General features: G+C 47.1%; 1 protein-coding gene across 1 annotated transcript in view; it reads left to right on the top strand.

Moving 5' to 3' along the window:
* LOC147700310 (uncharacterized) overlaps positions 1-27,139 on the top strand; it is a 429,112-nt gene that overhangs the window by 316,092 nt on the left and 85,881 nt on the right. The window contains 1 exon segment of the mRNA XM_086936302.1: positions 15,716-15,811. Within this exon segment, the coding sequence (XP_086792428.1) occupies positions 15,716-15,811 (96 nt within the window).

Here is a 27,139-nt window from a genome sequence, read left to right as displayed (position 1 = left end):
GAGAATGCCAGGTCATTCACTATGCCAAAAATTTCCCTGGGTTTATTTTCAGCAGACGCTATTTTAGCAGAGAAATGGGTGGTTTTTGCGGCAAGGATTGCTGTTTTATATTTGGCCAGTGATGTGAGGAAGTGAGTTTTTGATAAAGGACAGTAATTTTTCCTCCATTGCCTCTCCGCCCGTCGGGTGCTCAGTTTAAGCTCTTTCAGGTGGTCGTTAAACCATCTGTTAGAATCCTTGGGTCGACGGATGGAAATGCGACGTAGGGGAGCCATTGAGTCACAGCCACCAGCCAGCCAGGTGTTTATGGCCTTGGCTTGAGAGGTAGATGATAAGCCAGAGAGGGTGGGAGAGGAGTTACGAAGCAGAGAGGTCAGGGAGGGAAGATCCAGTCTGTTCCAGTTCCGCGCCCAGGTGTTTTTGGCATGCGGGGTTTTCGATACCGGATTACGGGGAATGGAGAGGGAGATGAGGGCATGGTCGGACCAGGGGCAGGGAGAGACTGCCGCCGAAGCCACTGGGAGATTGAGAGACCAGACCTGGTCGAGTATGTGCCCATGGGAGTGAGTGGGGACAGTTATATGCGGTGCAAAGTTGAGAGACAGGAGAGATTCTGTGAATTCTTTTGAGGCCGTACACTCATGTGGGTCTGAGGGCCAGTAATTCAAGTCTCCCAGCACCAAGACCGAGGCGTAGTTGATCACCAGGTTGGCCAACAGGTCTTGAAATGCCGGTAGGAACGAGGGCGAAGGCTGAGGAGGGCGGTACATTAAGAGACAAGTAATGGGCGGGGAGGATGAAAGAGAACGGACTACCAAAAAGTCAGCAGGGGGGATAGGGGGAAAGGGAAGTGATTGAAAGTTCAATTCCGACCGAGCGATTAAGGCGACCCCACCGCCAGCCCTGCCTGCTGGGCGGTCGGCACGTAAGGCCACATAGGAGGGGGGTAGGGTGGCCAGGAGAACAGGGAGGGAGGAATCACAGTACCAGGTTTCGGTCAAGAGCAGTAAGTCAGGTTTCTCTGAATCGAGTAGGACGAACAGCTCATGATGGTGTTTGACCGCTGACCTGGTGTTGAGTAGGAATACAGACAAAGGCGGAATGATGGGGTGAGGGTCGAGTGGGGGGGGACGAGGTGACGGGGGGGTGTGCAACGGAGGGTGAGGTGTCGTGGGGGAGGAAGAGGAGGAAGCGAGGCCTAATGAGGAGACGAGCCTGCGGGTGGGATCGGGAAGTGGCCACTGGCCTTGGAGGGCGATAAGTTCCTTTGAGGAATAATAATAATAATAATCTCTGTCTTGTCCGAGTTAAGCTTCAACTGATTATTGTTTATCCAATCTCTTTGGGAGTTCAAGCCACATGGCATATAGTAAAAACTATTTAGTGATAAATTGTGTTCAGATGTGGTATACAGTTGGTCACTCTGTCAGGACTTGCAAAATGAAAAGTAGGAAATCAAAAGTAAGTGTAACTGATAATGGCTCATGTGAGTCGTATTCTGCAGGAAGTGATAATTCTGTACTATGCTCAGACGCTAATGAGTTAGGAGTGAACAAGTAATCTATGTGCAAACCTCTATGAAATGAAACTTGCTGCTTTAAATTGTACGTCACTACAGCTTCTTGGTTGCCATATACATTGTTGCAGAAGATATAAGAAAGAGTGCATTTGTAGAGAATGTAAGAGGTAAATTGGAACCATCTGACATAAACTCAGGTTGCTTTATTTGAAAATCTATGCCATTGAGTTTTGAATTTACAAATAGAAAGACCTTATAAAAAAGCATGTTTAGCTGGAAAAGGACTGTTGTAGGGTGATGAAGTCACAATCTTTAGACATAATTCTTGACACCAGTAGCCCAGAACAGGTTCTTGTGATAGAAGAGTTTATACAGAAAGAAGAATATAGAATATGTTTTCGAATGTTTTTCAGAAAAAAATGGAAAATTAAAAGGGTTGTCCCACAAAATAGAAGAGCAACCCTAACTACAAAATGCCCATAATTTTACACGAGGAAGTAACAAGCTTACATTACATGATGCTAGTATAAAGGAACCAATGGAATCTTCAGAGTGGGAATTGGGTTGACCGTAGAGACCTAATTAATATTTTAATGGATAAATTCTAGCTTCAAAAGACTGGCTGATTAAGTATTGTTCCTAACAAAGGAAAAGAGGTGTTTTTTTTTCTACTTTAATATTTGCTGAAGTACAGCACGGATGCCCTTGCATGACAAGTGTAGAAAACTGATAGCCTTCATCCCACTAAATTCTTTGCTATGTTGTTCGTGTCGGTATCAGCAGTCTCTAGTTTTTAAAGGCTCATGTACTAATTATAGAAGGATAAGCAGTTTTTTTTCTTTCAAGATTACACCACCACTGTGGTTTATCGTTCTAGCTGGAACGGTGTTGTTCAAAGGCGACCAAAGGGTGATAAAAGAGTAATCCATTTTGCTTTTAGCAGCAAACTGATTTAGGAAGGAGAAGTGAAAAGAATGGCATGGGTGTATCTCATCAAGCAGTGTGAAACTACAGGTCACATATCCTCTTTACCAAAGATAGTTTGAGTGGGATGCCCAAGAAAAGGATGATAGATTGGTTTTGGATTAAAAATACATAGCTGTTCTGCGGTTTTACGCATGGCTTTAAAAAAAATTCTCCAGTAAGGAGTGCAGCGGGCTATATTAAAGTTTCCTCCAAAGTAGTAAAAGGGGGAAATGTTTTCTCAGATCCCTTCAGAATTGTTCAGGGGTTGGATAGTGCTGCAAAGTTTAATGATGTCAGGCTTTGGCAGATGAGCAGTTTGGCTTTATGCGACCATGCCAATAAGGCAGATAACGTAGAGGGTTATGTTGGTCAAAAGAATATGTGGTGGTTGGATGATGAAAGCAGTTTAGGTGGTGAAGGTAAAATTGGGGAAGATTGATATATAGGAGAGGTTCAATGTTAAGGTTCTATGCAGGAAGACGTAGTGAGGGGTAATATATGGGAAGCATGGTTCAGTTGAGCATGACCTAGATAGAGAAGGCCAACGAGTGAAGATATTTTCCTAGAATCAGAAATGCTCTGCTCAACAAAATTGAAAACTAAGGTGGGAAGGTTTGGAGAATTATTGTTACACTGAGAAAATGTGAAGATTGTTAGTAATCGACCTTGTATCATTTTTGTTCATTGAATATCATGGTCTTGTTATAAATAGTGCGTTGTTTATATCTTGTTTCAGTTCTTGTAATTTATATTTCTAGTGTTAGATTTTTCTTATTGTTTTCTACTGGGGAACTGGATGTGTAGTGTTAGTAGCATTCTTTCTTTTGTGCTTTGCTTCTATGTTCTCTATTCTGCATTTAGAATGTTCAAGTGGGAGTCAATTGGGGATCACCTATACTGATGAAAGCAGTGTTTGATGCGCTTTGCTCCGGGTTGAAAAATATCGCTTGAAACAGTTTAGAGCATTTTTTACTCTGATCCAGAAAGGCTGTGTTTTGATCTTTGAACTGTGATCCTGTACTGTGTTCTGCAGTCTAGATGCAAATATTCTTTGGAGTGTATGATATAAGTTGGAATGTGTGTCGATACTGAAATGATTAGATTTGAACTTATACATGAAATATACTTAATGAACAAATAATCTAGAAGCAGCTTCCTTCCTTGCATGGACATTATCCTGATCTAACGTTGGTGATGAGGATAGGATACAAACCCACACATGCAAAGCATTATGGCTTCCTACAGCCTGGTGTGCACTCTACTATGCATGTGCCTTAGCACGCAGAGACCGGTATGTGATACTGTTTGAAGGGGTAAATGGTTCTGAGAATGCCAGAAGCCTTTGATGGGTTCATGTGGCAAACACATGTTACTGGCCTCCAACTGAGTAGTAGAGGGCCTTTTTACCTCTCTTGTCTAGAGCCTGACCAACTTTGATCCTGCAAACTGACCAACAGAAATACTGTCTTCAGTATTTGACCCTCAGTGATAGCGAGACAACCTTGATGTTAAGGAAGTTCTTAATAAAAATTGAGTGGATAGATGCTGGGATCATGACTGATAAATTTACCTTGGGGTTAAACCCAAGAGATCTCTCTTTATTACGTGGGTACCTAGGGTAAGGTTAGGCTTGTTCATCCACTATCCAGTGCCAACATGTTTCTGCCATACTCCATGCCAATGTGGGTTTCCGGCATTCATGAGGGCTGAACTTGATACCTTCCTGGCCAGCATTTATATATGTGCATACAGGGTCCAACTTGGTCACACTCTCCTACCTCTGTTGGTTGAAAGTAGCAGTAGGAATTATCTATGGATGAGATGTATAAAGGGAGCAGTGAAGTACATCACTTATAGATTTATTCTACACTGCTATTGTGAGAAAAACAAAAAGAAACGATCACACACAGTGATTTCCCAAAGTGATAAATCATAAACTTACTGCAAATAAACACTCTCACTGCACACATGAGGGAAATGCTTGAACACTGTCTTAAACGCTCTATTTACCCTAACTTGGGGTTCTATCCACTACATGGCCATGAAGAGGGTGCACTCTATGTAGTGAAACTCTTGCAATTAAAGATATTATTTATACGTATATTTGACTAAATGTAGGCTTTGCTGGTGCCAATTCAGAGTTGCACTTTGTTGACAATAGGATGTGCATATCCTTTTATATAATCGTATCGCTCCACACACATTGCAGGAGATTGTATCTGAAAGAAACAGGTTAGTATTAGATTCCTTACCTTAGAATATCCCCAGGCGTCAGACTGGATCCGGAAACTTTTGCGTAGCAGTACCCTTGCGCGTCGGTAGGCGTCGTCTGCGGCTCCGCGTCCGTCGTCGGCAGCGCCGGGATGACGTCGCCGGAGTACTTAGATGCCGCCCTCGCGCGCTGACGTCAGTTCTTCTTTTTTCCACGCCAGCAAGCGCTGATCCGGAAAAAGCTGTACCCTTAGTCAATTTTTGACTAACGTTTTCGCTCATTTTTAGGTTTCGGCTACCGTCCCACTGCGTAATCTTTTGTTAGTAGTATGGGGGCCTGAGCACGCCCCTCTTCTCAATTGGCTGGCCTCGTAAATGCTGGCCAGCCATTGGAGGAGAGGAGCGTCACTGAGTTCAGGGCCCGCCTTGACGCGATTCGGGGGCGTTTCCGTGTCTTTTTTTAAGTCACGCCCTCTCCTCTTCCCATTGGCTGGAATTTTACCTTCCAGCCAATGGGAAGGGGAGAGCACGTACCCGAATCCCTACAGGACGCTGTGCTTTCCGAGCAGCTTCTACCGAGGCCATGCCATGAGGTAAGCCTCTGCCCCCCTGTTTGTGTCGTTGTTTCTTGTTTGTTCTTGTACTAAAATGCGCCACTTAATTCAAATAATAATACGCGTTAATCATCTTTCACGTTATCCGTCAATGTCTCCTCGGTGCATTCAGAACACAACTTTCACGGTCCTAGTGTTTCCTTTGAAAAAACATTTTTCTAAGTGTGTTAGCCAAGCTTTTTAAATTCGGACTTAGCTCAATGCATACTCCCTTGCACACGAAACCCTGAGCTGTAAAGTAGGTGACATGGAGTAATCCGTTTACAACGTTGGAAGACTTTACGTCGCAAAAAAAATAAATACGATTTTTACTAACTGTTTCGTGGCATTCCAAAAGTATCACTGAAAAAACGCTCGTTTCCGCCGAAAATTCTCTCATAATAATGAGATGTTTCTAAGCGCTTCTCTCAGCACTGCAGGTGGCAAGGCTGCATCCCCGGCTTGACCCGCCTGGAGGAGCGCGCCTGCTTCCCTCCCCCGCCCGCCTGTGAGGAGGCAGCGAGTTGTGAGCCAGGAGGGTCCCGCCCTCGGTGTCAGCAGCCGGATGGAGGAGCCGGGAGAGACTCGGTCGTGATCCCCCCCCTCTTCTCGTCATCAAGCGCCTCTGCCCCCCCACCGGTCGCCCGGTGTGTGCGGGTGGGGGGGCCTGGCCTGGATGACCTGCCGCCAGGCCTCGACACCCCTTTCCCTCACCCATTGATGCCAGCCCGGGGGCGGGAGCCCCCTGAGCCCGCAGCATGTCGGGCAAGCACTACAAGGGGCCCGAGGTTAGCTGCTGCATCAAGTATTTCATCTTCGGCTTCAACGTCATTTTCTGAGTAAGTTTGGTTTTCGGTGCAATGCAAATTCATTGTTGTTTGTTGCTGCTGGGCACCCTTGTTTTCAAAACGGTGACTCCGATTTTCATCTCGGGGGGGGGCCCAGTGGGGGACGCAGGAGGTTGGGCGCTGAGCGTGGAGACAGCCAGCAGCCAGGTTATTCTAGCGTTAAACTAAAACTCCAGAAAAACACACAATTGCATTATTTTGTATGATGCTGTAAGTCTTAGTTACATATTATCTAAATACTCAACAGACGGTGAAATCCAGAACGGTCCTCTAACACAAAGGTGCTTTGGTGTAGGGATGGTCGACTAGACTGCAGTTGTTATATAATTTCCACAACAACAACGGTTTTAGAGTTGTCTATGCGCCTGTACCTGGTGTTATTGGCCTACTCAGGCCTTGGTGTTGTATTTTGTTAGGTCTGCATCGACATACCAGGTCTCTGGAATCTATTATTGCCAAGCCTTTCTTTAATATATACATTGAGTGTAATTTGGCTCCGCCCCCAGAGAGTACCACCCTCTCACCTCATACTGTTTTTTTTCCGAATCATTCCTCATCCTATGAAGTGCCTGCCCTGTAGTGCAAGAGGTATTATATTACATTTCAAAAGTACACTTGATCATCAGACATTAAATTTGATATCTTATAGATGCATTTGATAGTGAGCAATAATTTTTTATATGTTCACTGCAGCCCGTTCTTTTTTATTAAAATAATTTAGTCAGGACTCAAAATGAAGCCCAGACCGGTTCCTTTTCAAGTGACAAATGTAGATGTACACAGACCAACAAAAGAGATACATCTGAAAGAGCGGTTTGCTCCAGAGATGGGTCATCCCAAGGGCTCTGTAATTCTAGCACCCCCTTTTATACCTTGGCATGAGCGCCGAGCCCTGACTCATAGAGCTGCCTGCTGTAGTGTGTTTGCAGAATCCATCCGCTCATTAACTCTTATTTGCAGCTCCCTTACATTTGCTTATATGCAGACTAGATTCTTACTAAAACAAAAGCTTGTAATTGGGCTAAACAGAAATCCTAATATAATCTACTTAAAAAAACAGTATAGTCGAGCCTGTTTGCCATATGAGGATTGCTTGTTTATTTTTTGTTGTTGATTTTTGCTTTTTCTTTTATGATTTTTGCCGATACTTCACAGTATTGGCTTTGTCGTTTTACAGCCAGACACGGGATTTACCACCTCAATTAGTTTTAATAAAAATTTCTGAACGGTGTAGTGCCTAGTGAAGTTAAATAAAACTGAGAAAAAAGTTCTGTAACCAACCTAGTAAATAGTGCATTAGACCATTGAAAGCAGACGTTCAAAACGTGGGTAATGGATACACAACTCATTAGAATGCAAGTAAGTATAGAAATGATTAAATTAATCTGATGTAATTGCCACGCCAACTGGCCCATTCATGAGACAAAAATACTTTGCATACTTTTTTCGGGTTCATGATTTTCAGTCTCTGTAAGTGATGCGTTGCAATGGGAAATATGTCAGTTCCTGTGTCTAAAGCAAAATCTCCTCTTTTTTTCACCGTTCTTGTATTGAGAAGTGTAATAAATAATAACTTATTTCGCATGTCTTGCAGCTTCAGAGCACTGCACATATCAGTAAATTCGATTGTTTAGCTCAGCGGCACTCATTTGTATTAACCTAGTAAACTGTTTAAAACGAGCGTGGGGGGGGCTCTTTACAATCAAAGTTAGATTGGTGGTAAAATGTGATGCTGTTGGAGTCATGAGTTCGATTCCATCCTTCTGCGGTTTGTACGTTGAGTGGCATTAGTTAGGCAGGTGTAACATCTGCTATTTACAGTGCTTAGAAAGGCGAAATATGTTCTATACATTATTACTGTCGCGCAGTCTGCTAAACTTGTGTAGGATTCTCTGCTGATCTCCCGGCTCTATCATTTTCCACCTGGTTTGATCTTGGGCGCCCAGCCCCAGGCCGCCACTGTGAGTGGCAGAGTTTAACCCTGACAGCCTCTGGCAGGGCAGAGGGGATTGCTTTGCTCATAATGCATGACTGGGCGATCAGAGGGCGACGGACCCCATGACAACGGAGAGCGGCGGCGGACATGTTAGGATGAGTAGAGGCCATCTGTACTTTCGATCAGGTCGCCTCATTGTGGCGAGATGAGATACAAAAACAACACACTGCTCGCAGCTCGGTCAGGAATAGTTCAGAAAGATTTCTGTTCCGAGATTGCCTTAAAAAACAAACTAAAAAGTATTGCTTTGACTCCAGAACGAACACAAAGAAGGTTATATCGTTCCTTAGTCTGGACATCATCTGCCCAGGTTGCACCTCATTTCCCCAGATATAAAGTAATCTTTTATTAAGCTGAATTTAGGAAGTTACATAAAAAAATGACATTCTTTTTGTAATTTTCAAAACTTTATTAATATGTTTGGAAAGCTCCAACATTATGGCGCCTTTATGTTGCTTCCTGGCACGTTACGAACTTTAAAACAAAGACAGGCCCTTTTTAGGTTTCGTCTGGCGAACAGCTGCGCAAGTAGTGTTTCGCGCAGGCGAAATCTTATGTTAGAACAGTGTGGCCTTAGTTCCGCCTCTCTCTTCCATTGGCTAGCTCCATAAATGGAGGCTAGCTATTGGAAGAGAGATCTCTCTGTCATTTACTGAGGCGATTGGTGGGCGTTCCGCAGATTCTTTCCCTCTCCGCAACGTCATGAAGACGTGGCCACTGTGGGTGTTTACTTTTTTTTTTTTTGCCTCATGTTTGCGGCCGCCATTTTTTCATGGAGCTGGGGCTGAGCGGATGCTCGAGATGTTCCGTTCTCCCCAGGAAACTGTCTTCGGCGGCATCCTTACGGCTCCCTTCTTCCTGCTGAGAGGCACAAACCACACAGCCGCATAACACCAGAGTCTCCACAGCATCAAAATCGGCCGTTGGGACATTGCTGGCCGGAGCTGCTATCGCAGTAAGTCTGCACCCCCACACCCCCCCACCCCCTCTCCTACCGGCACCCCACGGCCGTATTTGGGCTTGTGTCCGCCGGAGGGGAAGGGGGGTCATGCAGCACCTCCGGCGGCTGTGCGGGCCTCTGGTTTTTCTCTCTCTTCTCTTTCTTTACCTGCTAGGCTTATGTTTATAAGTGATTCCTTCATTTTTCTTCCTCCCGCCTCCTTTCTTTAACACCATCCTTCGCACGCTCTCCCGACGCCCTCTCCCGCCCTTCTCCCCTTTATATGACGTCGTTCTCACTCCCTCTCTTTTTCACCCTGTCTCTTCCATAGTCTATTGCGCCGTTTTTCACTTGTTTTTCTTCTTTCTCTTGGATTTTCCTCACTCCTGTTCTCTTCTTGTAGTTCCTGTTTTTCTCCACCCTATCCTTCCTTTATCTCTCCATATGTAACCTTTCCCCCTCTCTCCAGCCTCTCTACCTCTCACAGGGCCGTTAATGACCCTTGGATATGTTTTGCGGCTTTGTGCTTTCATACAGGCTCATGCACTAACCGGAACGACAGCTGCTTCCTTACACTCCCACCTGTTAATTCCCACAACAGAGTTAGTGAGGAGCTATATAATAAGAGTGTGTGCCAGCAGACTGGGCCACAGGAAGAATACACGGGGGCGCGTCTAGCTGTCATTGGACCGACATTTCACCCGAGTCTGCTGCACTTTCGGTGAAAGGCTGAGATTGTAGATATTGGAGCAGTGAGGAGTTATTGTGAAAGAGACATGCACCCTGGGTCAGGCTGAGTGGGAGCTTTGCCCGGCCCCTCTAAAAAATAATGTATTTTCCTGCCCAACACAAACTCGAAAGTGAAATAGGGCATAGTGGCAAAACATGATTTACACAGGATCACACAATTTGATCAGTTTATTAGGCTAGGAATGAATTCCATGTCTTCTAGTTTGAAACTTTGCGACTAAATGCACCCGTTGCAAATGTACAGAACCACAGCTACAAATTCTGAACCAGCACCTTTAACCATTTCCCGTCTACAGCATTTACATGCTCCAAAACGAACTGTAATTCTACAATGCCTGAGTATAATTCCCCCCACGATGATTATTTGTTTACAAGTGTTTTTCCTAAAGTCCTCTTTGCTCTGAAGCATGTGAGCACTATAGAAGTAACACTAGAGTAATCTTCAATCTTAGGTGCAGTAAACAAACAGTTATTCAACAAAGGATGTGCAATGTTTAGTGCTGTACATATGATAGTTTAAGTGAAGTCATTTTTGCCGGGTGTCTCTGTCTGGTGAGTATTACCTCCTAGCTAAGACTTGTTTTTTGTATCTATCTCTAGCCAGTTTTCATCGTAGTGCAAAATGCTAACTGAAATAGTTGCAATACAAATCGCATTTGCGAGAGATTAAGCTATTTCCATTGTAAATGACAATGCCATTTATTTATCTGTTTTCAAAACCAACACATAAATAAAAAGTTTGTCATTCACAATGCCAATAGCTCAAAATTTTCCAAAGGCGAAACCGTTGCATTGTAAATGCTTGTTGATCATCTTTCGAAGTCACTCGTCTCCGACGGTGCCAGTAGGGATGCCCGCGTTCAAACCCTGCGTCGATTGCAGCGAACTGATGTCGGTTACCGACCCCCATCGCCGGTGCCTTCACTGTCTGGGCCCCGACCACGACGACAAGTCCTGCTACGATTGCCGGGCCCTGACGTCCAAAGCTAGACGGGAGCGGTCCCGCAAGTGACTCGAGCTCCGGCAGTCAGCCCCGCGCCGCTCGAGGTCCCGGTCCGGAAGGAGGTCGAGGGACAGGTCGCGGGGCCGGAGTCACCACAGTTCCGTGAGTCGTCATCAGTCTTCGGGCTCGAAGTCTTCAGGTAAGAGGCACAAGAAGTCGAAGAGGCGACATCGCTCTTCTGACTCCCCCCAACGCTCGCACGACGCGGCCGTGGCTTCGGGCGACACCGCCCCCGCGGCTCCGACGGAGCCGCAGGCATCCCAGCCTGCTCCATACCCGCCGATCCCTGGGCAGAACGCGACGCCGGAGGAGATTGAGGGCTTCCTGATGGCCATGAGGTCTCTCACTCCTCCGTCAGGTTCCGCGGCCCGACTGGGTCCCCAAGGGCTGGGCACTATCAAGGGCTACCTCTCTGCTATTTCCGCAATCTTAAGGCTCCCTGATCAGCCCTCTTTGTTCAAGTCCCCAGTTGTAAATAGGTTGTTTTTTTTTATAACTCTTTTTATTGACAATAAAAAAGGAAAACATGAACAAACAAGGCAAAAGAAGGCAATACAGCTGGATACGTGTTCAAGGGGGGAAAAAGGCGCATTACAATTTAATACAAATCATCAGTGCAGAAAAAAAGGGAGGAGCAGGGGGGAAACAGAGTCACAGCACCTTAGGACTAGACAACACTAGAATTGTCGGGTTAGGGGGAAGGAGTCACATCCGGAATATCGGTGAGGGGAGGTGTGCAAACATCACCCCGGTACGAGTTCCACTGGCTCCAAATTTTACCCCACTTCCTCGGTCTGCCGCGCGCCACATACACCGTTTTCTCCCGAAACATACACCAATCCATATTCTCCTTCCATGCCGAGATAGTGGGCGGTCTCTGGGACCCCCACAACTGTGCTATGTCTCTCTTGGCGATCATATTCCTAAGGGTTGCCAACTGAGTCTGCACCACATCATAATCAGTTGGTTCCCAAACGTTCAGCAAACAACGCCTGGCTTCGGGCAGCAGCGGAACACCCGTGACTTCCTCCATCACTGCATGCACTCGATTCCAAAACACTACCACCTCCGGGCATTCCCAAAATATGTGGAGGAAAGTACCAGTTAAGCCGCATCCACGCTTACACAACCCATCCACAGAATAACCCAGACGAATCAGGCGAGGGCCAGTCACGTAAATCCGATGCAGGATCTTGAGTTGCACAATTCGGAGGCGGGCTGGAATCGCGACCTCCTTGGGAGAGGATATCGCAACTTGCCAGTCCTCATCATCCAGCTCTAAACCGTCACTGGTCCAAACCTCTCTGAGGTGCACCAGCAGATCTCTACGATCGTTGATCAATTTCTTCTATATCAGAGAGATAGTGCTGTCTGGAACGTATCCGTCTAGCACCCGATCTTCGAGAGGGGATGATTCCGGGATAACGACACCGGCAGGAAAAACCAAACTCAATGCGTGGCGGATCTGTATATAGCGGAAGAACTACTTGTCCCTTAGTTCATATTCTACCTTCAACTCCTCAAAGGTCTTAATCCTATCTTTGGTCCAGAGATCCCCAACCTTACAAATACCAATCATATCCCACTTCTCAAAGCCTTTCGTCCTCCACAAGCTGCCCAGCCTTTCAGACACATAGAGCGGAGTCGCCCGGGTCAACTGGTCCGTCCACCCCATTGCCGCATTCGCACACTGCCACACTCGCACTGCTATCTTAGTGGGTCCCGAGAGTTTCCCTCCAACAGATTTGGAGTAAAGCGCCATATTATAATCTCCACCTGGCAGCTGCCACTTATCCATCTCAAACGCAGGATTTAACGTGGGGCCGTACATTGCATGATTAATTGCTCCCAGCTGGGAGGCCCAGTAGTATCGCTTGATATCCGGAAGTGCGATACCGTCGGCATACCAGGGAAGTGTCAGTTTGGCAAGGGCGATACGCGGACGTCCACCCCATGTAAATAGGTTTTTGAAGGGCATCACTCATATGTTTCCTCCTGTTCCTTTTGTGATGCCTCAGTGGGACTTGAACCTTGTTCTGACCTATCTGATGTGCGCTCCTTTTGAGCCACTTCATAACTGTCCTCTTCGTCTTCTTACTCTGAAGACTGCATTCCTGGTTGCCATTACCTCAGCCAGGAGGGTGAGTGAGCTCCAGGCTCTTTCCTCTAAACCTCCCTTCCTTTCTGTCCATCCGGACAAAGTTGTGTTGCGGACGCGACCCTCTTTCCTGCCCAAGGTAGTCACAGCCTTCCACATCGGGCAGTCCATCACCTTGCCCACCTTCTTTCCTCCTCCGCATCCCTCGAAAGAGGAAGAGAGGCTCCACCGTCTGGACCCAAAACGTGCGCTCGCATTCTATTTGGATCGCACACGCCAGTACCCTCTAAGTACATGGTTTTATAAATCCCCCGCTGGCATCAGTGGGGATTTTCTACAAGGAGTTGTTTGGTACCTAACACTCTGGTTTCAGTTAAGCCATCATGGTTCTGGGGCACTCGAGTTGTCGAGCTTCCAGCCCATGTACTCCTTATGGCTTTCCCGGCACTTACAATATTTAACAATTGGCTTAAAAATTACAGGGGCATTTCTATGCTCATGCAGATATTCCCTCACCTGTGGTATAGTGCACCTTGCCTTAGAGATCTAAGGCTTGCTAGAGGGGGACTTACCTATACCTTCAGGCAGCGCTGGCTGACATGGGACCCAGGCAGGGAAACATGTCGTCTTTGTCTTTTTTCACCTCACAAGTTCATGAATGGTACAAGGGTATGGAGCTAGTGAGGGTATCTCAGAGGACCCTCTTCAGCTTCCAGGCCCTAAGTTCCCAGGGTACCAATTACTATGGACAGGGGGCAGAAGTACCAATTGTGGATCTGTTTTTAGGGAAGAAGTACTGGCACAGGGGACCTGGTTGGCACGGACCCGCTGTACTACAATAGAAATCACATCAATTTCCAAGCACAAAATGGGGCCTAACAGTGTAATAAAAAAGTGTGGGTGAGTTTTTCTAATCCATAGTTTTCAAAACCTTTGGGTGACCAAGGGTCTAACACAGTCAATCAAACTACATTGTCACATTGTGTGTGATATGATGTCCACCAACAGTGCCTGCACTCCCCAGCCCTGTGTATTACGCCTCTGTTCTGCCTAGCAGTTGCCCTTCTCAGCTGGTCTCGCCCGTGATGTCTTGATCCCACTTCTACTGTCCTTTCACTCCAACTCCCACCCCTTCAATGTAGGTGCCGGGGAAGAAAACCTGCAAGGATGCAACTTGCTGTGGCCTGTTAGGGATTTTTTTATTTTGAGGGAGACTCAGCATAAACAGCTGAGATGAGTGACACGGGTATGCTCGGGCCACTCTGTAGTCGGTCTCCCAATCATCCTGTAATGCCACCTGTGGTTCCAGAAGAGCATTTGCGAGCTCTTTATCTATGTGAAGGAACGCACTGTTGATCAGTCACCCAGTCGTCCTGTGATGCCACCTGTGTTTCCAGAGAGGCACTTGTAGGCTGCTGGTCAGTGTGAAGGAACGCACTGTTGATCAGTCACCCAGTCATCCTGTCTTGCCACCTGTGTTTCCAGAGAGGCACTTGTAGGCTGCTGGTCAGTGTGAAGGATTGCACTGTTGATCAGTCACCCAGTCGTCCTGTGATGCCACCTGTGTTTCCAGAGAGGCACTTGTAGGCCGCTGTCAGTGTGAAGGATCGCACTGTTGATCAGTCACCCAGTCGTCCTGTGATGCCACCTGTGTTTCCAGAGAGGCACTTGTAGGCTGCTGGTCAGTGTGAAGGAACGCACTGTTGATCAGTCACCCAGATGTCCTGTAATGCCACCTGTTGTTCCAGAGGAGCATGTGCTTGCCTCTTTACAGCATCCAGGGTTAGAGCTGCCTCCACTGGTCATCCTTGGGCTTCCTCCTTGCTTGACCCCAGTGAAGGGAACCATTAACCTGCGGCTTAAGCCTATTCTGGGATCCCTAGGATTTCTTATGGTCATTCTCTACATGTTGCTGGCCACGTTTCTGGACAGTCTTCCCTCTTTCTGATTTGGTCGGCCTCTGCAAAGTGTGCACCTCTCCCTCCCAGGTTGCTCCCCATTTGTCAGCAGGTATTGTGAGCAGCCTGGAAATTGCATTATAGTGAGAGCTTTCGTCCAGAAAGTAGTTCTGTCAACAAAGGGATGCTTCACCCTAACATTTAAATTATCATTGAATCCTGTGCCTTCAAGTAGCCCAGAGAATCCTTGGCTGTTTCTGGTACTTTTAATGCTCCTGTAGTATCAGGCTGTAGCATCCTACATGCAGCCATGACAAATGACTCAGTATTGACTGATGACTCCTTAATGACTGAGAAGTCATTCATGGCTCAGCTGATGGAACTGCTGCCTTAACTTCAGCATCCAACTTATGCGCATTACATGCTAAATCAAAAATTAACAGTCAAGCTCCACGCCAACATGACGGCTCCAATGGTGTAGTTCTCTAAAATGTAAACCCTGGCGTGGGGCCACTCTGCCGTTGGGCTGTGGACATGAGAATTCTGTGGCTTCCTTCACTGGCTTTAGCACTCTCACAGCTTCGCTGTATTAGCCAACTTGTACTACCATAGCAGCATCGAGCATTCCTGATTGCTGCTAAATTATATCTTCTTAAACCTAATCTGCTTGGTGCGCCTCAAGCTACTTTGTAGGTTCTTGATAAATGAAGTACAAGAAAACGTAAATAATGAGACATAAAAGCACAAAATAGAACAAAGCGAGTCAGAACCAATATTGTGTTAGTTGTTCAACATATTATTATAGTTAGTAGTCAATGTTTCATCCACTTCTGAGCGACAATACTCTTCGAAGACTTGATACAAATCTTCTGTTTGTTCTGTGTTTCTTTCAGGTGATCCAGTTGCTACCTCTGGGACTTCACGGACCTATACAGATGACCATAAAGTATTTGTCCAGCAGGCAACGGAGGATGAACAGGGAAACACCGGTGAGTGCGATGCGCAGGTCACTGGCTGGGAAGTGGAGTTGATAATTTGTAAATCAGAGAAAGTTTGCTTTCTGTCATTGAAGACATGGAAAATGCTGTGCCCTGACTTAAGAGCCTACAGTGTTTCTGATCACCTTGATTTGCTTGTGAATAAATACAAAGACACAGATATTCGACCATGCCCACTGTTATTGAGGACATATATATATATATATATATTTTTATTTTTTTTTATTTTATTTTTTTTAACTTCATTTTATTATATTACTTCATTGTTAACCACAGAAATGGTTACGTTTTACATTTACTTGTAATCTGCCCATGGTGCCTCAACAAGGATTACATTCAATATGCGTGGTGCTCCAGGGATTACTCACCCACTCATCATTTATGCCTACAGTCTACTTGCAGTAATTACAATAATAAGAGTCCTACAGTATGAAAGAAAAAAAAAACAATAACGTTGCGCAGCAGTGACTAGTTACGGAATTCACTTATATTGAGGTTACCAATCCGTTAATTGTCCATTTCACTGGACTGGGCGGCCGCCCATCATTCTGGGGTTATGTGACTGGTGTGCTTAGCAGTATCTGACTCCTGCGCACGAGTGTCCGGACTAAGAGGTGTTTGGTTGCGTTCTTTGTGTATTATCCGCTTCCGACTCCTTTTGTGAGTCCGGTATTCGTAACCCTTCCAGCATCCCCAGTACTCTAAATCTTGCTCGGCATGTTTGTCTATGCGCACTGTTTTAAGACTATTTTCTTCCGCCACCCCCCACTCCAGCATGTTTGACAGCCATGCATCAAATTTTGTAGGGAGTGTTTGAGTCCAGTGTATTACAATGTGACGTTTAGCCAATACTAGGCCTACGAGGGCTCATTTGTTTCTGGTGCGTGTCCCCTTTTTTGGTGTCTGGAGTAGCCCCACTAGGCAGTGTTTAACTGTCTGTTCTATGCAAACTGCTGTGGTAGCACAGAGTTTCTGAATAACTTGGTGCCAGTACTTTTGTAACCTGATACATGTCCAAGACATATGCAGGAATGTGGCAGGGTCAGAGTCGCACCTGGGGCAGTGGGAAGGGCGCACTGAGTTAAAGCGAGCTAGTCTCTGAGGGGTCAAATAAGTATGATGTAAGTAGTGGAACTGGGTATGTTTAAACCTAGCATTACTAGCCACCTCCCAGACCTGTGCAAACTCCCTTTTTCATTCCCCTTCCATTCGGGGGACTGTCAGGTCAGCTGACTACCTGTCTTTTATCTGTGAAGTCTCAGTGATGCGGTCTTCTTTAAGGGCATATATGTGTGGGAGAGTAGGCCTCTAGTTGACCCCGGGTTTAGCCGGAGGGCCTGTGTGTGTGACTGTCGCCTCCTCAGGAAAGGAGGGCCACATTCCCCTGACAGTATGTGCAATCTTGGTGTATTGTAAGAAGTGCCCTTCAGGAATTTGGTACCATTCCTTCCCTTCTTCATACATCAGGAAGGAACCATTGTGAATAGATCCCCGACTGTCGAGCATCTACCCTTGTGCCATTTAGAGATGTCCATAACTGACTGACATTTACAAAAACCCCTGCAACCATTGTAGGGGGAGTGAGGTCATGTAAGGCGCCTTATGGACCACCCGGGTGACCGCCTGTTCCCAGAGCGCGCTATATGCGGATTATAAACAGGCATGAGTTAGGAGCCAGAGTGCCCATCATCAGATATTTGGGTAAATCTGAACTGATATTGTGGCTTGCTAGTAATGCTTTCTCCATATTGTGTCCCTGCATACACCACTGTGCTGCATATCGAAGCAGTCTAGCAAAATAATATAGTATAAAGTCCTGGAGGCGTAGTCCACCCAGGCCCGTGTACAGTTTGAGTATTTCTAAATTTACCCTACTGCGCCTCCCAGCCCATACCAGCGAAACCAACAATGTATTCAAGGTAACAAACGTGGTATCATGGATATGGCCGAGTGTATTCTGTAGGGCGTAGATGCACCTAGGCAACAGGACCATTCTAGCCACTGCAACACGCCCCATGATGGAGAGGATTCCATTTACCTTCTCATCTTGCAGGGTTTCCAATAATCTAGGGAGTAATAAGTCGCTGTATGTCTGGTGGATCTCTATTGGTAGGCCATCAGGGCCTGGGGCTTTGCACCGAGCCATCGTTCGCACAGCCTCACGTAATTCATCTGAATTGCAGCCTGTGCCTGTTCCCCCATAATGCGAGGGAGAGATATGCTCCTCAGGAACTCGAGATTGGTGGGCTCTGTAGTTTCTGGGGGTGCAAGGTATAATGCAGCTAAGTGGTCGTATACGTCCATCATTTCTTTTGGTTTTTCTTCGTAAAGCTGGTGTATCCCTGCACCTCTGGATGTGTCTCTCGCCAGATATCCACACACAGCAGGTGTCGCATCACGTCCCGCAGTGTAGCAGTCATGTTAGGCTTGGTGTGCATTTTTGGGAGGTGTCTATCCATTCTGCCATCAGTTATGTAGTTGAAGTCTCTGGTCCAGATATTAAGTTGAGGTAGGTAGTAGTGGTCCCTAGATGGGAAATTACTGCGCAATCAATAGATAAGTGTCAACATAAATTGATCTTTTGTGAGTCGATGAATTACAACTTGTAATTTGGCTGAGGTGCTATTGTGGCTCAATACACACCGGCGCGGCGCATGACTGCCACAACATGCCGCGATCATGCCATTTTATTACCCTGCCCGCGGAGTGCAGGACTCAACCAAAATGATCATGTGTACAGGTGACATACACCAAGACCACCCCACAATGTTTGGTGAAATGGTACAGTACATTCCTCTCTAACTTTAATAACACACACAACAACATTTTCCAAAAGATAACATTTCATGCAGATAACTTGTACCATTACCACTCCCCAGGTCACAGTCTTCTGCCTGTATGGTCAGCTCATAATTTCATAGAGTCCTCAGTCTAGGAAGTTCTTTTAGGTGTGTGGAGGGTGACAAATGATACCTCGGGGGATGGGGGGGGAGCTTCGTCCTGAGGATCTTGGGGTACAGGACTCATGCCAAAAGCTGCTGCTTGGAAAACCCTCTGATGGTATGGGGGTTGGCCATGTCTCGTCCGGAGCCTGAGATACCCCAGTCTAGACCATGGGTGAAGGTGATGATGGCACCCACGCAACTGCCTCTGACAGCAGATCAGGGTCAGTGGATGAGTCGATAGTTGACCTTCTAGAAGAAAGACGTTGCGAGTGATCTCTTCATCACCTCTGTGTGCCATGACCATTGTGCCCTTATGTTTCACCACAATCCAAGGGTGTTGTTAGAATACAGCTGGAATTTGCTTCTGGGGTACCAGACCGTAACAAATACTGAGTCTCCAGGCTGGATATCAGAATGCTAGCCCGCTGATTGGTTGCTATCCGTCTGTTAAGAACCCTTACATTGTCAATGGGGCTTGGAACCCATGCCTTTGGGCTTGGCCGGTGGTTGAGTGTGGTGTCTGCCAACACTTGCGTGGCAATCCATAAATCACCCCTCTCCCTGGGTTGTTGATCGCATGAGCGATGCGGATCACCTTGTTCAAAGTTTGCATGAACCGCTCCACCTCTCCATTGCCTTGCGGCCAGCGCTGTGTTATCTTGCGGTGCTGGATGACCCAGGATCAGAGGTAATCCGCAAACTCCTGGCTCTTAAAAGGTGGTCCATTCATTCTTAGGGTATTTGGTGTAGTCGGCTATCAGAACCGAGGCAAGTCTCTCAACTGGTAGGTGGCAAAAATCTAGACTGGTGCACTCCCATAGCTGCAGGGGACCCTTTTCGATGAGCACCGGAGCAGGACCCTCCGTGGACCCAGCCACTTTGCACCACTGGCACGACCTTACTGCTGCCTCCACCATTTCCTCCATGCCGGAGAACCAGACTTTAGTGCAGAGCCTGTTCTTAGTTTTGACTACCCCTTGGTGGCTGTAGTGGGCCAGTTGCATTGCCTGGGTGGTGAGGCTGGTGGAAATCACTAGACGAGGTCCTCTGAGCTAACACCCGCTGGCGTCTGTCGAGAGCTCTTGGCCAACTTTGAAAAGAGATTCTAGGATTCTCTTTCCCTCAGGGGTCCTCTGTGGCAGGTGTGCCTTCGGCTTTCTCCACTCACCCGACTGGATCACAGCTATTGCCAGCTATATGCATTAATTTTCCTGGGTGGCCTGCAGGAGAGTGCAAGTGACGGTGGGAGTGCCCTGGGCCTCTCTGCAAAGTACCAGACATTTTCTTCTGTCTAGTCTGCCTCCTCTAATTCTTTGGGGGTTGCAGCGCCAGGATGGCGGGAGAGGTTGTCTGCTGAATTGGTGGTGCCTGGCCGGTACTTGACTCAGCAATCATTCTTGTGACTGTAGTATCCATTTCTATATTTGAGGTAGCAGCTTGGACTCCGACCCTTCGGACAGAGGAACCAGAGGCTTGTGGTCCATTGTAACAACTAAAGGGTTGGTATACATATATAAGTGGAAATGTCGGTAGGCCCAGTGTATGGTGATAGCCTCCCACTCGATTTGTAAGTATCGTTGTTCTGTCTCCGTGAAGGACCTGCTAGCGTAGGCAACAGAGGCCCAAGCTTCATGTCGCTGTTACTGATTGAGAACAGCCCGAGTCCTTTTGGGCTGGCATCCACCATGAAATGTGTTGGTTTCTGTGGATCAGAATAGGACAGAGAGGTATCTGCCTTCAGAGCTGCTTTGATCCTCTAAAAGGCATTGTTTCATTCTGCACTCTTGGTCCGTGTGGCATTTGCCTTAGTGAGTTTGCAAAAAGGTTGGGTGAGGCCTATGAGGTCTGGAACAAACTTCCCACAATAATTCACCATACCAAGGAAGCTCCATACTTCTGATATGTTTGTGGGTGCCCCTCTGCTGAGAAAGTACACCTGAAGAAACTGATTCTTTGTTTCAGAAACTAATGTCTCCTGATCGAGAGTGAGTCTTTGATTCTCTGAGGGACTGCACTAAGGTGTCCGTGGTGTTCCCTCATTGCCTTGGCATATATTAGAATGTCATTGCTGACATTGATGGCTCACGACAAGCTGCTGAGCATCTCCTGGATCGTGTACTGAAAGACTTCAGCGACACTGGATATGCCAGTTGAGGCGGCGATACCTCCGCAGTCCAGCGTGAGTTGAGAAGGTGGTGATATATCTCGATTCGGGGCGGAGAGGTAGCTGTTGAGATCCCGAGCGAAGGTCGACTTTTAAGAATCACATCACTCCGATAAGCTCCAAGAAAATGTTGCCCACTGTGGTGAGTAGTGGTGTTTCCGCTTGATGGCGACGTTGTGGAGTCGCATATCCACACATGTACGGACCTCCCCAGGTTGCTTCTACTTCTTTGTGACTACGACTGGCAAGACCTACGGGGTGGGGCCTGTCACCATTTCGATGTTCCAGTTTTTCCAATTCTTCTTTAATATTTGGCCGGAGATGAAAACTGATGTGCTCGTGTCGCAGGGCTATGGCTGAATGGACTGGTCGATGTAGAGATTCACCCTTTTCCCTCTTAGACAGCCAATGCCTTTGAATAATTCAGTGAATTCTTCAAGAATAGTGGACAGTTCTTCCACTTGTACCCCAAATGCAAAGGACATCCGTTCCAGTGCCTCTGCTGTCTGCCCACTGACTAGCATGCGGTGTCCCGCATTCGCTACATGGGACACTGGAAATTTGAAACACCCCAGCAGGTGTATGGGTTGTGCGTGACCATACACGAAGATCCTCGCTCTTTCTCCATCTCTGGGTGTCTGGTTAGGCAGGGTAGGTATCTGCTGACATTAGTTTGATAGATGACCCTGTATCAATGGTTGCAGTGACATTGTGAGGCCCTACTTTAAGCTGGCATTGTGGGAGTGGGCGGCGAGTTTATGGAACCACTCCTACAGCAAAGACCATGATGAGAGTGTACTCTTCCATATCATCGTCCATGTCCTTCGGTTTGTTGGGAGTGCCCATGGCGGCTTGCAGTGTTTCCTTTTGGGACTTGTTCTTTCATGATCGGCAGACCTTTGCAAAATGGTTATATTTGCCTTAGGCACAGCATCTTTTATCCTTGGTGGGGCATTCGTTCAGCTTGTGGAGTGGTCCCCCACAGTATCCATAGTCTTTACGCTTTTCCTGCGGATGTTCCGGAGTTGACAGACTGCTGCCTGGTTGTATGGCATGAACTTTCTCCGTCTTGACTGGCCTGTGGAGGGTGGCCTCCATATGGGACTCTCTGGCTTTAAACAATTCCTTTGAACGTCCCAGTATCAAAATGCCTTGTAGCGATTTCTCCAAATCCTGGAGAACAGTCTCCCTCAGCTTCACCGCTGAGCAGCATTGTATTATTTGGCCCTGTAGTTCTTCCTGTTCGTCATAAAAACCGCAGGTGCTTGCCAGTTCTTTGAGCTGACCATGGAATGTGGAGAGTCTTTTCACTTCCGCATAATGCCTCGCCGGCGCAGGTTCGACTAGAATCCGGTTTACAACTGCAACAGCTTCATAGAAGATCTGCCACGATAAGAGCCTGGTATAAAATTTGGCATAATTGAGATAATGAAATCAATAATGTACTCTGGATTGCGTTACAAGATGATCCGCAGTCCGCCTATCATGCATATCTTCAAACTTCATTACAGGTCACAAACATCGCAGCTCTTTGGCAGAAGAACCTTCCATATTCAACTTTCCAGCAAATATTGAAGAAGGGAGCAAAGCAACACTCATTACTTGAGGACAAGGCCAAAGGCCACCCTAAGCAGACGGGCACATGCATGGATGGTCTTGCAATCCTATGTAAAACTGCAACCGGCGGCATTTTTGGATCAGCCATTTTCTTACCATCTAAAATCTAAATTCATAGCGATATGCTTTGGAAAATTGCCATCAAATACAGACCAGCCAATGTGGAAATATCAGTGTAGTGTACTTCCTATATTCCCAATAGGCTCTGGGCATTGGAATAACATAAACGATAGTTTAGACGTAGGACTGAAGTCGACTAGGTCTCTATTGAATATGTTAGACTTAATTGTGAATGCCAGCTAGCTCAGAGGTCACTAGAAACTTTCTCGAATAAGCAAGAAGGGATTAGTTTCTGACAACCATATAACATGACAACTTTGTCCCCCAAGAAAAAGAAATATATATCTTCAGAGTCGCGGAAACAATAGATGGCTATTTCACTCAGTCAATCGTGCATGCTTCGTTTCACCAGGATTTTTGCAGAGAAATAGAGAGATGGGCGTTTTCAATAAAAAGGTTATGTTCGAGGCATATGAGCTGCAGATTGTACACCTAGCAATAGATCGCCACCTGATGTTGGGCTCGGATGATTGCAGGTTGTTGTCTTCTTGGAAGAAGTCTTTTTAGTCACGAGATAGGTGACTCCTCCCTTGGACAATACTGCGCATGGTCATCAACTTCATCCTCAGATTGTTTTTTTCCGCCACTGGGGTCGAATGAAAGTTTTCCGCTCCGGCTGGAAAAGACTTTTTCAGCAACTTTGAAGCGTGAAACTTTATATAAACATTTTCGACATCGTTGGGCCTATCGGCGACCTACGGCCTACGCCTCATGGACAGAACTCCATTCAAGAGATGCCCGGTATGTCGAGCAAATTTCCCTCATAGCGACCATCACGAGGTCTGCAACCTCTGTCTATCGCCGGAACACTACGAGTCGACCTGCACAGTCTGTGCCTCCTTCCGATCGAAGAAGACCATTCGGATCGGAGGGCCCGTCGACACGAAATGAGGAGATCAGCGCCAGCACCGGAGGTCATCTTTGAGGAGGAGATCGTCAGAGAGACATCTCCGGGGACGAGGATCCACTCGAAGATATCTCTGAGGACGAGGCTCCACTCATCGCCGAGGAAGACTCGCCTGATCTCCAGATCATATCGGGGTCAGAGGACTCGGACGACTCGATTCCATCTCGACAGCCCGTGAGTACCCCTTCCCCTGCACAACATACACTACCCAAGCCAAAGGCAGCGGTCGGCACTCAGCCCATGGGGCCCAGTCGAGACCGAAATCTACCCTCTGACGCCCCGCCTTCAGGCTCGGCTCCTAGGAAAAAGACTACGCCTTCCGGTGCCTCGGCACCAAAAAAACATGTGCCAATTCCACCTCCGAAACATCCTTCGACACCGAAGGACTCTTCGACACCGAAGCCAAAACGCCCTTCGTTGCCCAAAGACAAAGACCCTTCGGCACCCACACCAAAAGATACATCGGTGCCAAAACCGGTACCGGATCCGAAAGCTTCGACTCCGAAACCTTGCGGCTCCAAAAATAAAGATGGAAAGCCAGAGTCCGGCGCTGCAGGCCAAGCGAAACCTGTCTCCACGCCAAAATTTCCAACATCGGTACCAAAGACTCCAAGGCCTGATACAGAGACGCCTAAGCCCTCTAACAAGCCTACCAAGCCGAAACCACCTTCGGCACCGAAGAATTTGCCACAGGACTCGATAACTCCTCCTAAAGCAAAGAACACTAAACAACCACTATCGGCACCGAAAAAATCGACGCCGAAAAAGACTGTAGAAGAGGAAGAACTGTTTAGACCAGATCCTAAACAGAAAAATGTCTATATCAACCCAAAAACTGGACATGTGGAAGCAATTCCTTACAAGAAAAGACCAGCAGACACACCACTTCTACCTGTGGTTCCTGCCAAAAAGGATTGTGCAACTTCTCCAATGCACCCTTCCTCTCCTTCACCTTCTTCCTCTCCTATCCCTCCTTATATTGAACCTATAGCTTCTCCTCTTCAATCTCCTGCATCATCACACCACACTGACGAGGAGTATGATCTAGGTGGGGGAATGACGTACCAGAGCCATACCCTTTAGATGAGGATGTCAATCCAGAATATCCTAAGGATGACGACATATATGGTTTTCCACCACACAATGTGCCAGACATTCCTGATCCTCAGTACTACCCAACAAAACCTTCCCCTTCAGAAGATAGTATTGGGTTTAATCATCTCTTAAATAGAGCTGCCCTTTACCATGGAGTTATGTTATGTTATGTTATGTTAATAACTTTTATTCGGCGCACAGCTGCCCCAGCGAAGGGGCGTCCTGGCGCCAGATCAAGTACCACAACAAAACAGGTCAGAGCTGAAAAGAACGGAGATCAATTGGCAGAGGCAAACAGGTGGGTTTTAATAGCGCGTCTAAAAAGGGTCAGGCTATTAAGAGCACGAATATGTACAGGAAGAGAATTCCATAGTCCAACCGCCAGAACGCGAAAAGAGCGTCCTCCCATCCTACTCAGTCTGAACCTAGGCTTAATCGCCAGATGGTGAGATTCAGACCTGAGAGACCGCGTGGGGACATAAGGAGCGATAAGGCCCGCGAGGGCAGGAGGAGAGGAAAGCTTCAAGATCTTAAATGTCAGACAGAGAGCCTTAAATTTGATTCTCTGTCTGACCGGGAGCCTGTGAAGGGAGGTCAGGACAGTAGAGACAGAGCACCGTCTCGGAAGGCCAACAATGGCCCGAGCAGCAGCGTTCTGTACCCTCTGAAGCCGGGTAGCCTCAGCCTGATTGACTCCAAGCAGCAAAGCACTCCCGTAATCCAGCTGGGAAAGGATAGAGGCCTGAACCACCAGTTGCCGAGTGGGAGTTCAAATGCACTCTGATGCCATTGATGAGGATTTTTTACTGGATACATTTGAGCAGTCACACAGGTCTACACAAATACTACCCATGATCAAAGTAGTCATTAAACATGCTCCAGACATATTTAAAGACCCGGTACGATGTAGGGTGTTAAATCCCAGAATAGAAAAAAAGTATAGACCAGCACCATCTGATCCAGTCTATATGAACCCCTCCCCTGCTGGTTACGGAACCACTCCGTCATCAGCCGCGGTCGCGCTGTGCTGATGACGGAGCGGTTCCGTCACGGCCCGCTCGGAACGCCTGCACGGCGCGGATTCCGCGCCTGCGCTGAACGTTCTATTGAGCAGGCAGGCCGTGACGGAACCGCTCCGTCATGAGCACAGCGCAACCGCGGCTGGTGACAGAGCGGTTCCGTCACCAGCATGCGCCCGCCGCTCTTCCGCCCCGCCCCCTTATGGAAAGGAATTGCTGCGCAGGCAACAAACATATGGCGCATAGCAAACACACAAGCCTTACTCTCACGCTATGACAGGGCTCACTACGACCAACTAGAAAAACTCATGGAGCGCCTCCCAGATCAATACAAAGATCAGGCAGCAGAGCTCTTACAAGAAGGCAAAATAATATCCAATGCCTCAATTAAATGTGCACTAGATGTAGCTGACACAGCATCCAGAGCAGTCATCACTAGTGTTATACGCAGACGTCATGCGTGGTCACGCAATCTTGAACCAGCCCTTCAATCAGAACCAGTTGTTCGGGCCGGAAGTAGACAGCACACTAGAAAAGATGAAGAAAGACATGGACACAGCTAAGTCTATGGGTGCATTACAATCCACACAGACTAGAAGTTCTTTTCGCCGCTCCTTTTATAGAGGAGGCTCTAAGCAGACCGGCGCAGACACAACACCATCTTTTAAGACGCACACACAGACCTCCTCTAACAAAGGCTACTTTAGAGGAGGATAAAGAGGCAACAATAATAAGGGAAGAGGTAGAGGTAATAACAACAACCGCTCCTCTTCCACTCCCAAACAGTGACCTCTCTCTGCCGCCCCTACAGCATTCCACTCCTGTGGGGGGCAGATTATCACAGTTCCTACCTGTCTGGAATTCCATCACAACAGACAGGTGGGTAAGACAGATTATCCAACATGGCTGCTGCCTAGAACTCACAGCAGCCCCCCCAAACATACCACCCAGGCAGCGTCCAATGTCCACAGAACATATAACTCTGCTTCAACAGGAAGTTCTAGCACTTGTACAAAATGATGCTATTCAAGTAGTTCCTTTAGAGAAACGGGGAACAGGAGTTTACTCCCTGTACTTCCTAATTCCCAAAAAGGACGGGACACTAAGACCCATTCTCGACCTCAGGCCCCTCAACCATTACATACAATCAGATCATTTTCACATGATCACTCTACAACAAGTACTCCCACTACTACAACAGGGAGACTTTCTATCAACACTAGACCTAAAGGACGCCTATTTTCATGTTCCTATACATCCTGCGCACAGGAAGTATCTAAGGTTTGTCATACAAGGACAGCACTGTCAGTTCAAAGTCCTTCCATTCGGGGTCACAACAGCACCAGGAGTATTTACAAAGTGCTTAGCAGTAGTAGCAGCACATCTCAGAAGACAACAGATTCATGTCTTCCCTTACCTCGACGATTGGCTCATAAAAGCAAAATCGTTCAA

The sequence above is a fragment of the Lissotriton vulgaris genome, chromosome 8, assembly GCF_964263255.1.
Source record: "Lissotriton vulgaris chromosome 8, aLisVul1.2, whole genome shotgun sequence".
In the NCBI taxonomy this organism is placed as follows: Eukaryota; Metazoa; Chordata; class Amphibia; order Caudata; family Salamandridae; genus Lissotriton; species Lissotriton vulgaris.
The sequence above is the reverse complement of the archived record's forward strand: the minus strand, read 5'-3'. Positions and strand labels throughout refer to the sequence as shown.